The sequence below is a fragment of the Juglans microcarpa x Juglans regia genome, chromosome 7D, assembly GCF_004785595.1.
Source record: "Juglans microcarpa x Juglans regia isolate MS1-56 chromosome 7D, Jm3101_v1.0, whole genome shotgun sequence".
In the NCBI taxonomy this organism is placed as follows: domain Eukaryota; kingdom Viridiplantae; phylum Streptophyta; class Magnoliopsida; order Fagales; family Juglandaceae; genus Juglans; species Juglans microcarpa x Juglans regia.
Window position 1 is genome coordinate 26,367,180 of NC_054606.1, and position 14,497 is coordinate 26,381,676.

General features: G+C 33.9%; 1 protein-coding gene across 1 annotated transcript; it reads right to left on the minus strand.

Moving 5' to 3' along the window:
• Nucleotides 1-790: 790 nt before the first annotated feature.
• On the minus strand, nucleotides 791-3,964 carry LOC121239186. Its single transcript, XM_041136341.1, has 8 exons — nucleotides 3,893-3,964; nucleotides 3,486-3,719; nucleotides 2,860-2,946; nucleotides 2,504-2,761; nucleotides 2,200-2,364; nucleotides 2,047-2,100; nucleotides 1,800-1,946; nucleotides 791-1,466 (listed from the first exon to the last, which is right to left on the minus strand). Exons 2-8 carry the CDS (start codon nucleotides 3,660-3,662, stop codon nucleotides 1,089-1,091), a joined length of 1,266 nt encoding a protein of 421 aa, XP_040992275.1. The 5' UTR covers nucleotides 3,663-3,719; nucleotides 3,893-3,964; the 3' UTR covers nucleotides 791-1,088.
• Nucleotides 3,965-14,497: the final 10,533 nt, after the last annotated feature.

Below are 14,497 nucleotides of genomic sequence, written 5' to 3' on the forward strand. Positions count from 1 at the left end.
ATCAAAGATTCAAGTATAGTTTCATGCTGCAACCAACAACAATGGTGGATAACAACTGGAAGTTAGCTTCTCCTAACATTTGTTGTTGGATACCGACATATGTCCCCCAACATATTCTAGGTAGTTGGATGAAAATGACGACAATATGATCAAACGTCTAAAAGTCTTTCTACCATATAATGCACCGAACTTTTTAAGCTATTTTGGTCACGGAATCTAACACTTTCTGAAAGTCTTGAATTAAAGGAATGAAAAGAAAAATCCAAGTAAAATTAAGAAGAATAGAAAGCTACATGAGTTTTAGTGACAAAGCTTTTTTTATTATAAAAAAAATAAAAATAAAATTTTTTTAAGAGAGAATAAAATTTTCTATCCATTTTCGTCTTTAATTTACATTATTATTTTTTTAAATGAATGTTTTACATTTAATATTAATATGGAATTTGGTAAGTAAAATCCGTTGCCAAGACTTTTCCTAATAATAATAATAAGAAAAATCTTGAGCTATTTCTGGCACCAATCCGCTTGTAAGTTGTACCTCATAATAATATAGTACAATTATATTCCCAGCATAGACTAGAAAAAGTATACACAATTTGTTTATTCCAAAGAACTGTGCCGGGGCTGTGGTGGCAGGGGAAGTGGGGGCTCTTTACAAAAGTAGATGCGACAGAGATGTAAAGTGCTGCCATCCACTCACATGCAACACCGATCCAAACATCTTTTCAGAACGGTTCAATCAAAAACAAATTTGAAAATGTTGCAAGAAGCGTTTTTAGCTCAAACACCAAGATCAGAACTTCATTTCGTTCATTCATTACCAAACCGCTCCCAAGAGAGGAGTAAACAAACAAATAGAATACACAGAATTCTTAGGACGCTTTTGAGAAACATTGGCCACTTCCCCACAACTTGCGTGGAGAATCTTTCAAGTAAAAGAAACAAAAAGCGAGACAAAACTTCCCACTGAACAGAAAAAGGTTACTTGTTACTAGCTCCCCACCTAAGAAAGAAAAAAAAGGTATACAAAGGAAGAGGCATTACACTAGATTGAATTATACATAGGAAGATAGGAGGTGGGGTGAAATTCATGCGCAGTTTGGATTTCTACCGGGGCCTCCATAATAGAAGTAATGGCCCCAATCCCCATTGCTCCCAGTTTGGACATCATAACAGTTAGATTGCTCTGTGAAGGTGCCAATCCCTCTGGGAGCCTTGAGGTTGTTGGAGCTATCAACAACTTGGATGTTCCTAAAATAACTTGACTTTCCAAATCCCTCCTCTGGGAAATGACCACTGCCCATTTGAGTTGAGGTGTGCTGACCGCCATCCTCTGAGTTCACCACTTCACCACCCCACTCAATCATGGAAGCACTGTCAGCCAAGTATGAGAATAGGAATGAAGGCCAGTAGCCCAATACATAGTCATTTCCAAACTGCATCCACCAATGCCCTTCTCGCGGATCCTACAATAATGCGAACAAGACATTCAAAAAAAGTCATCGAACTTTGAGATTATTAGTAGTGGTATACATACTGCCGAGAAATGAAAAAGCTAGAATAGAAAGTGTTCTGCCAGAGTCTGGTGTGCAATGAGAGATAAAATTGTTTAACTTTTTCAACGTCTCTTTAGTGTCCCTTCATCAATTGCAGCGAGTGTCAAAATCAATTACCCAAAGAAGACGGCAAAGATTCTTAGTATCAGAACTAAAACGATGTCTCGGACAACCTTCTGATCCTCTCCAAACACCACTCTTTACATGGAGGACAGTATATTATCTCAAGGCTGAGGCTTTTACCTTCCAGACAAGTATACTGATATCGTATTGGGAATTACGATAGGCAGAGACAGGAGAGATGCTTGCGCCCATTGCAATTTCACTGTTGATTTGAATAAAGCCTGAGCAGAGGAGGTTGTAGCAACCCGTGGCTTGGTATGCATCACTCTGAAGTACATTCACAGAGAGGAAGTGTGAGGAAATCCCCTAAACACAAAAATCATCAATCACCAGAGAGTCGAGGAGAAGTATAATTGTGTAAGCTTACAGTCCAGTAGGTGAAGAGCCTTGTGTTATTGTCACCATATAGGTCAGGGCTAACCTGTTTCATGCACATTCAAGACTTTCAAGTACTAAATATTAATGGTCTCGATTCAACTATTAAAGGCCAATCCCAGGTTAAGAGTAATTGCAGCGGTACCTGCCAACCAGCTTCAATGCTGTTGAGATCTTCACCGAAAGAACCTCCTAATATCCAAAGCTGAGACAAGCTGAACTCGTTAGGCTGCTGTATTTTGGGTTCCCACACATTAATGGTTGCTTTTGCTCCATAGTACTTATCTCCTTCAACATAGGCTATTGCATGCTAAACAACCCAAGAGAAAATCCAAACAAAAGCAGCAAACAGGGGATCAGGAGAAAAGAAACAGGAAAGACGCTTCAATACTCCAATGAACAGAAGCAAAAAAAAAAAAAAAAAAAAAAAAACTCCAAATTATTGGTACCTGATGACCACTCTGATTGATGAGATCAGGCTGAGCTGACCTTGGCTGAGGGGCGGTTCTGTGCCTCTTCCTTCCGTATCTTTTGACAGAGCTAGCTCTCAGAACGTCATCCTCCTTTGTTCTCCTTATGGGTATGGTGCCTTCAGGACACCTACCATTTTGGTGCCACAGCTGGGTGATCGGGTTCGATCTCTCTTTGGGTTTTGCAGAAACCTTGTTCTCGTCAAAGAGTCCTTCTGGGTGGTAATTAGGCCTCGTCTAGAAATTTACAGACCAAGAAGTTTAGAAGCAATTTCCATAACAGAAGAGCTGAAACAGATTGCAATTCCAGAGATACATAGGTGAGGTATATGGACCTGAATTTTGTGGTCTTTAAGGAAAGGGTGATCAAAAGCTGGCTGATGAGAAATATCAACACAGTCTATCGTGTCTCCATCTGGACTCTGCTCAACCATAAAAAATCATTAATCAAAGAAGTTAAATTTCTGTTTGGTAACAGGTTTCGGAGACATAATAAAGTATTATTGCATTATCAAAGAAAATATTTTGAACATTACTTCATTTTTTGCTCTCTTGATTTTGTTACCGTTCCAAGTTCAACAACTTCGTAAAATGGGAAATCATCTCAAGATGATCATTGTTGCCTCCAGAACCAAAATTTGCACTAAAATGGTACATGTTTTTGGAGCAAATCATAAAACAACTGAAACTGGAGAAATACCCATTTGCATTTACGCACCATATGTTTAACGAGAAGTGGATGGAACGCAGATTCACTATTTGTGACCAAAAAAAAAAAAAAGAGAGAAACGGCGACACAACTTTCAATCAGAAAAGGGTACTTTGATCTTCACTTTCTCGAAATTTCTTTCACTTTCTCAGGTGCCAAACGGAGAACCAAAACTTTGGAAATAAAGAAACAAGGGAAATTTGAAAGAAAGAAAAAGTAAAGTGAAAAGGAAATGGTAGAGCCGTAGAGTACCTTAATGCTTTTCACGGCGGGCTTGTTCAAGCGGTTCAAGTGCCTCTGGACCTCAAGTTTCTGCCTGGAGACATTCAACCTAGCGGCGTAAGATAGGGAGATCAGCCCCCACAAGCAGAAAACCACCTCCAAGACACTACTTCTCTTCACTCTACTGCTAAGCTGCGCACCACCCATCTCCTACAAACCCTTACAAAACCACAAGTGTTAGTAGCTCTCTCTCTCTCTCTCTCTCTCACGCCCACTACACTACTACTCTTACCCAATGTAGGTTAGAACTTAGAAGAGCTTATACACCATGGACCTGCTTATGCAAAGCAACCCACCCACCACCCCTTCAAAGCTCACAACTTTGACAGTGGGACGCTTCTTGTTCTCACAAAACAACAATAAAACCCAGTGCCCACCTCTCTCTCTCTCTCTCTCTCTAAAATGTCATTTTCTCTCACACCACTTTTCCATTAAAAACTTTGCCCCATTTTTCTATTCTAAATTCACTACTCTCCACTACCGTACACATACACAGACTCTCTCTCTTCCTCTTGTCATTTTCCTTCTACTTTTTCTGTCACTTATAACGCCCACTGCCCACCTTTATCTCTCTCTCTCTCTCTCTAAAACCAGAAGGAGTTAATTAATTATCTTTCTAGTTTCTTTATAGCACGAGGGGTAAAAAGGGTAGATAAAAGAAAGGTATAAAAGTGGAAGGTGGTGCACTTTGTACAAAATAAATAAAGAGAAAATAGTGGGGGAAAATCAGAAACAAAAATGTCAAATGGGACTGTAGCTTGTGGCTTCGCTTCACGGGTAGCGACTATCGTGGTAAATTAATAGTAATGGAGGTTCGTTTGTCGTTTCTGTCTTTTTCTTTTTCTTTTTTATTTCCCCATCCTGCCCTTTCCCATCTGAAATTAGACCGTCGTAACCCCTCCATTTGTTTGCCAACTCGCACACTCTCTACTCTGCTGAGTCGCAATCTCGTTTGTTAAAGAAAATTCTCGAATCTCGCATTTCATCGGTTAAACTATAAAATAAGATCTAATTTAAACGATAATTTAATAGAATACGTTAAATTTATTTTATAATCAAAATAATTATATATATATTAAATTAAATCACAATTATAAATAATAAAAATATTTTTAAAAAAGATAAGATTACATTATTGCATGTGGGTTTCCACCATCATAGCCTCAATCGTTAACCGAACTGCCTATATTCGAAGAAGAGAAAAGTCAACAACATTGAACTGTCAATAATGAATAAACCACGTAATCATATATACTCACCGTCATCCACTAACAGTAACCCATGACTTTATAACACCTCCTCTTGTGTATCTTTAGCAAAATAAAAATTCTACTCATTCATACACAATTTTATTTTTTTATTTTTATCTCTTACTAAATATATAGTATATGAATTATGAGTTGAATAAATCAATTAATTTAAGAAAAATAAAACAAAAAAGATAAAAATAAAATAAAAATAAGCGTGGCTTGTGGGGATTTGAGATGAAAAAAATCGGTGAACCGAACCGAACCGAACTTGTGAATTCAATCCAGTACAGGTTTTATTTTTTTCAAAACCAATCGAAATCGGTTATGTTCTAGTTTTCTTTTTTCTAATACCAGATCAGTACATATAAATATATATTTTAATTTTTATATAATTTTTTTATTATATATAATTTGTATATTTAATATATATAATTATATATAAAATGATATTGTATTATATGCTAAATTACTAATTAAAATAACATTCAATTTTAAAATCCTATATAAATAACTATATATTATCACTATAGTCTATAGTATTAGTAGTTATACTAATACAATATCACTATATATTATAATATATTATAATATATCAATATATTATATATTATAATATACTACAATATGTTACCATTATATTATTATATACTATAATATATATATAGAATATTATATATTCTATATATATAATATATCGAAAAATCGAATCGAACCTAAACGGAACCGGTAAAATCAGAAGTATCGGTGCAGTATCGGTTTTTCAAATCTCAAAATCGATGTAATATGTACGAACCATACCAGTTACACCTTTAGTGGAGATGATGAGTAGCAAAACTCTTAGAAAAATGATATTATGTTGCCTAAATTTGCCCTCTTACTTTGACCGTTCATATATTTTATTATTTTTTACTTAATAATTAATGAAGTAACTATTAGTGTATTAATTTTTTTTTTTTAAAAAAATTTAAATATATTTAAAAATATTTAAAAGAAAATGCAATTTACAACTAGAGGCACACCAGTTGAAAAAACTTAGGTGGTATAGCAGCGTTATCCGTTTAGTAAAATATCTTTTGTGTGTTTGACATGTCATCTCTCTATTTTTCATGAATAATGTTATTATGTCCCGTTATTTTACTCTCTCATTTTGATCACTCATATATTTAATTTTTTTTAAAAAAAAATTATTTTACTTATTGATTAAAGAAGTAACTATTAGTATATTAATATTTTTTGAAAATGTTTAAACATGTTAAAAATGAATGAATGAAAAAAATTAAAAAAACTAGGGATACGCCCGGCGTTATCAGCACCCTAGTAGCACTCATTTTTCGTTCTTCACGTAATGGTATTGCATGTTTGTGAAAGTGTCTTGTACAAAATAAACTAGATTATTAAAAATAAAATGAAGATATGAGTCAAAAAATATAAGTTAAAAAAGTAATATTACATGTAGTTACGAGTAAGTATCGTATAATCATTTTTAAAAAAAAAAAAATTTTATTATTAAAAAATTAATTTTTTTATATAGATTCTATATTTATTATTTTTTTTAAAAAAACTACACGACGCCCATCAACTATAAATATCAATTTTCTAAATTAAAAGATGTTGATTATTTATGCATAAAATGATATAAAAAAGAGAAATGACATAAAATAAGTACGGAGTCACGTTGAATGAATGAAACTTTATAAAAATACGAGACCTATGCAAACTTGGATGAGATATAAACTCTTGTTTGGCTCTTTCCTTTGGTTACTTAACTCACCTCAATTTATCTCAATTTATTATTATAATTTTTTTAAATTTTAATATAAAATATAATAAATAATTCAACTTTTTTAAATCCTAAAATAATAATAATATTAAAAAATAATATTCTAATAATATTTTATCATCTCAACTCAACTCAACTCAATTCAACATCCAAATACAATAAGATGGTGTCTTTTTTATTCTCTACGAAATTCTATTTTTTTTTAATTGTATTAAGAATTATGCGAGGCTATAATAAATTATAAAATAATCAAATATAATAGATTTCATTCTCAATTTTACAAATATAATAGATTTCATTCTTAAACAACACGCGATTATAAGTTTTTATATCAAATTACGTAAATTTTGATCTCTCATTTTATTTATGGTATCCAAAAACCTGATCAATGTAAGTCATTTGACTGTTTTGTTAGCCTTCAGCCACGCCAAAAAACTTGTATGAACAAAAAGCATAAAATAACTCAAGAACTTGACGCCAAATTTCTCGTTTATTTTCGTAGATGAGATGAGATGACTTAAAATTAAAATTAAAAGTTGATATTTTTTTGATATTATTTTTATTTTGAAACTTGAAAAAGTTGAATTATTTATTTTATTTTATATAAAAATTGAATAAAGTTGTAATAATAAAATGAGATGAGTTGAGAGAAGTTAAGAAAACAAACTAGACTTGGAAATCAAACCAAACTCAACTCATCATTACAATTTTTTCAAATTTCAACACAAAATATAATAAATAATTCAACTTTTTTAAATTTTAAAATAATAATAATATTAAAAAATAATATTTTATCAACTTAATCCAACAACTAAACGCAACCTTAATGCAATTGGTTGTGTGTGCCCACTATAAATGACAGCATATTCACCATTCAACAATTATAATTAGGGGAAATTTTTTAAATTCCTTTGGTACTATTTTATGAAAAAAGAAAATCGAGAGAGAGAGCATACATCTCCAATTAACTATAATAATACTTAAAAGGTATTTTTTTAATAAAAAAAAAATCAAGAGAAAGAGGAAGACATCAAGAAACTAAAAAAAAAAAAAAAAAAAGTAAATGGTTTGTTTGGAATGGGTTTGGCAACTTCAAGAATAATAATAATCATTTGGTGTTAAAATGGTTGAATTCAAAAGTGTTTCATCATTTACCATTGGTTGTTGATAATGGAGAATTGGGTACGATTCATCCATCATTGAAGTTTGAACAGTTTTTTTTTTTTTTTTTTAATTTATTGTTGATTTGACGATACTTTTTCAATCCATCGAGTATTCTTTTATTAATATTTCTGATGAAATAATTGAATGGAATCCAATGAGAACCCATACCTGTTAATACTGACCGAATCATTTTCAACGTGCCGTATCATCTTCTTCTGCCTTATTCTACACAAAGATTCTTTTTTTTTTTTTTTTTTTTTTATTTCCCCTTCTTTTATCAACATTATAGAGTATCAAATTTAAAATAAATGAGCACTAAAAGGAATATTTATCAATGGCTGATAAAACTCCGACTAGAATATTTTTTTAAAAAAAAAAACATTATTCGCAAGTGCTAGTTTTGAAAGTGGACAGGAGTTCAACATCCACCATCACCTATTAAATTAAGGTTTAACACATTATTCCACAAAAATTAAATAAATTAAACACACCCAAATATCAATAGAGTAGGGTGTCCGACAAAAGTCACAAGTCCCTAAACAATCTTTTGCAAAAAGATAAAAAAAAAAAAAAGGTTTTGCAATGGAGAATACTCGAATTAAGTGATCATTTGGATAGGGGAGTATTATCATAAGAAAAATATTATAATCATAAATAGATTATATAAAAATAATTTTATAAATTGATGTGATATGATGTGGTTTATTATATTATAAAATTATTTTTTTTATAAAATATTATATGAATTCATGTAAATTTATAAAATTATTTTTATATTATTTCTTTAGAGTTATAGCAGTACACTTTTCAAAATATTCTATTATTATTTATTATTATTTTATACTAATTTTTCACTTTAATTAATTATTTTTAATATTTTATTATTATTCACAAATATATCATATTAATTCACTATCTAAAGGCGACCTAAAAGTGTAGTGTTTGACAATTGTTAACAAAAAAAAAAATATATATATATATATATATATATATAAAACTTGTCGTTTAATTTGGATTTTGAGGGCGGGGGGCGATATTGGTCTTTTAAAGAGAAAATGTAGGGTCCGGGAGGGAAAAGAAACGAAGGAAAGAGTCGGTCTTTTGCTAAATCCGTGTGGGGTTTAGGATCAGTAAGCATACACGTGTAGGGACCGCTCATGTCGTCCAAAAAAAAGGACGAAAACGCGCCCGTGAACAACAGGGTTGTCGAATCACTGGGGCACGGCTTACCATGTTAGTAGGATGGGTAAATAATATCTCATCTCAAACAACCAAACAAATAATAATAAAAAGGGAAAAAGTTGACCGAGCGGGTTAAAGAATCCGATGTGGGAGAGCGGAGAGGGGCTAAAGAGTCATAATAAATAGATTAGATTGAAAATGGAGAACAGGCTGTGAATCTGTGCGGCAAACAGTACGCATAGACTCTGTTTTGGTCACGTCCACGTGGTTGTTTTTTGAATCTCACCGCTTTTGTGTGTGTGTTTGTGATTTGTCAGATAGTTGCAGCCATCATCCATCCATCCATCCTACACCAAATTCCAAGCTCTGCATTCTTTCCTGTCACCCCACGAGTTTTCATGCACACATTCATCATTCATCTCTCTCTATTTTTCCTTCATCTCCTTTTCTTTTTCAGCAATAATATTCATTAAATACATCTCATAATATCTTTTATAATACATATTCTAAAATAAGATTTTTTTTTTTTGGCAAAATAAGATACTTTTATAATATATTTTATTTAACTATCTTTCGTTTTAAAATATAATTTTGTAATATATTATAAAAGTGACGTATATTTATCATTTTCTTTTTTTTTTTTTTATCAACTTTATACATAACCAAGTCTTCTACCACTATATATATATATATATATATTGCATCGCCATCTTACTTTAAATATACTTTTTTTTTTTTTTTTGTGGTGGAAATATACTTTATAAAATATGACCGATGGAATTTCCACCAATGAAATTTCATCAGCTACTTACCTCCCCGTGAGGCAAAGGAATGAGTGTAATGCTTAAGGTTGCTCTATCCCTCTCGCGGAGGAGTGCGGGTCAGCCTTCGGCTACTCGAAAAGGGAATCTCTACTAACAGAATCTCCATCAAAGAAATCTCCATCAGCTATTTATCTCTCCGCGAGGCAAATGGATGACTATAATGCCTAAGGCTCCTCTATCTCTCTTGTGGAGGAGTGTAGGTCGGTCCGCCTTCGGCTACCTGAAGACTGAATCTCCATCAATGAAATCTCTATCAACGAAATCAACACCAAATGGATAGCTCATTAGGTCTTCACCACACCCCAACAAGAAAACTCAGGTTCGCGAATTTCGCACTCGTGATTGAAAAATATTTGCACTAACAGATTTGACTTTTCCAGCATCTCCTACTTACCTTCTCGTGAGGGTCAACAGGTGGGTCCAACCATTAGGCGACTTGGCTTGCCTCACAACAAAGTGCGGGTTCAATCTTTCGATTGCCCGACATTACTTTTGAGACAACATCTCCACTAGTGAACGTCGGGTGTTGGCACTCGTGCTATAACCACTACTAGCGGGTTACCTTCAAGAACAAGCCTCCGAGCTCCACAACCGCTTGAAGTGGGCCCAGAGGGTCTAAGGAATCCTTGACCACTTCGCACGGGTTATAACAAACATACTCTAACATTAACCGCAATTCACATCGAAAAATGAAAGTTTACCAATATCATTGAAAACAAAGGTGCCGGATGAACATACGTCTTTCAACAATACTTAGGGTGAGTCTAGTGTTTCAAACTGCTTGACCCTTTTTTACTATTTTTATAAAAGTCAACAAGTGGGAAAGGTTAGGGATTGCCCGACCTCTAAGGTGTCTAGATAGGTAGCATGTCACTTGACTGCCCGGCCAACTTTCGTACGCATCTTATGCGGTCGAGCCTACCTTCCACTCATCTCACCATGACAGGTTTTGTGCTTAAACTCTACGTAGTTGAGCTTATCTCCTGCTTAATCTCACGCTCGGAAATCTTTACTGCTTAATGTAAGAGGAACGAATGACCAGGGCTAGCTCCCGAAATTTACTTCACTACGAACGTGGGTGGATCAGTTCGATTACATATTTTACCTTTGAAGATTCTCAATATCTTTTTTGAAACAAATTGCCCTTAAGAATTGAGCGCAACTGTGAGGGGATAAAATATACCAAACCCAAAAGGTTCTCAAGGCTCGGCCCATCAATGGACCATCACTAGAAGACAGAGGAAGTGAGATGGAAAGGCTGACAAATAAGGGACGAGGGAAGGCAATGGGTAATGGGTCAGGAGAGACAATAGGTGATTTTACGTAATATAAATAGAAGTGACATAAAAGCAAATGGGGCAGGAGATAAAATGGATATGGTGCCTACGGTTTCAAGGACTTTTACTTTGGGCGCTTGGAGGGACTTTTTGGCGAGGCTTCTTCTTCGACTGCTTCTTCAACCTCTAGACAGGGAGCTCAAAAGAGAATATCTTCTCCAGCAAGTAGATCTCCAGCTCCCATTGTACAATGAGAAATTAAAGACTATGAGAGGCTGTAAACAATCATATTATAGTGAAATCTCCTCTCCCCAAACTCCCACAGATATAGGCCTAGTGTCAAACTACATAAATCTGTATGTCTATCTACTTATTTTCTCTGCATTTAAATACTGTTCATCATCATAGACGTACGCACAGACACCACACAGTCACACTGGATCATTGTCGGGGACTCCACACCTCACTGATCGAGGCCCAACCCACCTCAATGCGTATGAAAATGAATCTTTCTCTCATTCTAAATTGCGCCATTTTCGAATGTTAACAAATAGTTTAGCTTATCAATAACAATACACTCTTACTTATGATAGAAGAAATGTTGTGATCACATTTTTAGAGACCTTGCCATGTACGTGTACACGTACAAAGAAGGAACAGAGATTCTTTTGGGGAGGGGGGCCTTTAGTCGATTGTTATCATATGTATTAAAAGCATTATACCTAATAGCTGGTTTGCTTTTAAAATTAAAAATTTTCTCATTTTATTATTATAATTTTTTAAAATTTTTATATAAAATAAAATAAATAATTCAATTTTTTTAAATTTTAAAATAAAAATAATATTAAAAAATATATTTTAATAATATTTTATTCAACTTTTTAATTTTATTCTCAACTCATCTCTGTTAGGCCTATTGAAACTTTACGCCTTTTGTTGTGTAAACTATTAGTCTCGTGAATGGAATGGACCCATGATTTGTTAGGCATCAGCATCCACCTACTGATCATTCGTCTTATCACATTCCACTTGCGCTGCTCTGAGGCTCCCATCAATAGTTGGAAGATGTTCTTTCCTATCATGTTTTCTAATATAGTATTAAAGTACTGATGCTTTCTTTCATTAAATTCTTAGATTCCAAACAATTGAAGACTTTTTTACATACAAATCCATCATTAACACCTAACGAAAAAAAATGCATTTCTGCAAATTACAAAAGGTATCATTTTGAATTGAATACATTATTTTCGTGGAGCCAATCCAATGTTCATGTTATTTGTGATTAGAATTTTCTTTCCTGCCGGCAAAGATTTTCCAAATCTCCACCCCCACAAAAAAGATAGCCAATCCATCCCTCCTTTGTTAATCTTTTCTTACAATCATTAAAGCCAACCGACCTCAAAAGGCTTTTTCAATTGAAAGAAACTTTCTTCGTTGTGGGGTGTGAGGGATAGATATCTATATAGGGAGGGGCTTTCTGGATATGCAAACTTTCTCGTCTGTAGATTGAAGAAGAAGCCGCTTTTTGGGCTAAACTAATTAAAGCATCTGATCTCAGCCTATGCAGGAGAAAAACCCGGTGAAATCTTGGATTACCTACCATCTTGTCTTCCATAGATCATCATACACATATGTATTGGTAAATATATATATATATATATATATATATATATAGAACATGTATGAAATGATAATGAAACTATACCAGCTGGAAATTAATATCTGCCTTTGTCGGTGAGCCATCTGCACCATGACCTCCATCTTCAGATGAAAACAAAAGCAATTATTAGCTGCTCCATCCATTATGAACCAGAATATTGGGTTGAACCATAGAAAAACATTTAAAAAAAAGGCTAAGTAATGATACAAAAATGACTCTGTGGTGGCTTTGCTTGTGGCCAAATGTTGGCTTGACATGGTCTATCTTGTTAAATGACCCTGCAAAATAAGGCTCTTTGTGAATGGATAAGCATTGTGTCCGGACATGTTTGAAGTTTAGTTAGTTCCCTTTTCTTTTTTCCTCGATCAATGCAGATACTTTATTAAGATCATAAGAAGTGTATTAGTCTTAGAAAGGTAGGTAAATACGAAAAACAACTTCATGAACATACAGCTAATGGTCCATTCATTTTAATTGTACTGGTTGTTGTTGGGGGTCAACAACGAGTGTAGAGGATTATGGGGACTCAAATGGTTGTGGCATAAAGAAATTTATGAATCTAATTCATCTTATAAAATCGGTTCTACAAGAAAAGCTTGCTCATTCCTTATAAACATGCCCAAGATCTTGTCTACAGGCAATGTGAGATTATTTCTCAACACCCTCTCTCACGTGCATGTTAGTATTTTTCCTGGTTTTTGTCACGGGATAAGTAATGTGGGCTCTCATTCGTCTTGTGGCAGATTCTAATACCATGAAGAAATTTATGGACTTAATTCATCTCATCAAGCAGGTTCTACAAGAGATGATTGTTCATTTCTTATAATAAACATGTTTAAGACCTTGTCTACAGGTAATATAAAATTATTTCTCAACATGGCATAGGAGGAGGGGGCTGCAGAGAAGCATGGCCCAACGCCCCAACCATCGAGATCTCTAAGAGAAAAGAAAGAGAGAGAAAACCAAACAAACATGAATTGAGGGCGAGGGGGAAGGGCGAAAGTAAATAAACGAATCATGATGTAAAACTTCACTTGTGAGGGTTATTATTTGTGTATATACACTATGGAATAGAAGGAATCATGATATAGATTCTAGACTATCTATAGTCAAGGATCCACAAATCTTTTCTTGGTAATATGAGTGGAAAGTGCATACCAAAATTAGAGAGCATGTGATTTTAAAAAATAAACAGATGCATGAACAAGGTCATTTGATTTTGGTGGATAGTAATCGTGTCATCATAGTCAATTTAATTCTCCCCTAAGGAATTTGGCATGTTTACACGTCTAAAAATAAGGTTCTTATTTCATTATTATTATTATTATTATTATTATTTAGGCATGGCAGTTGAATAGGTAGCCAGCCATACATAAGAAGGTAATAATATAGGCTTGACCTTTGTTGGCAACACAAGGAGGGGAATGGCAAGGTGTAAACTGCAAAGTGAAAAGCTAGAAAGTTGGGATGTCAATGACTGTATCTCCAAGCTTTTCCTCTATTGGGGCCTTACTGCATATTTGATGTGGCCCCAAAGATTTTTATTAAAAAGGAAATTTCCGTCCCATAATTGCGCTATATGATTCTTACTAAAATGCAACCATTTAGGCATCCATGAACACGGAGCCATCCTCGAATTGGGACAAAAGCAAATTGAAGGCATAGGGTCCCCTCCCATCCCTTGTGTAGGGAACATATGTCCCGTGATTGGTGTGTGCCAGCAGTACTCCTTGTTTGAATAAATTCTATTTACCATTTGAATTCAATTCCCATCTCCATATGAATATTCCATAACAAAAGTCATAGGCCTTCACGCATCGCACAGGACAATGTGGTTGAGATGGT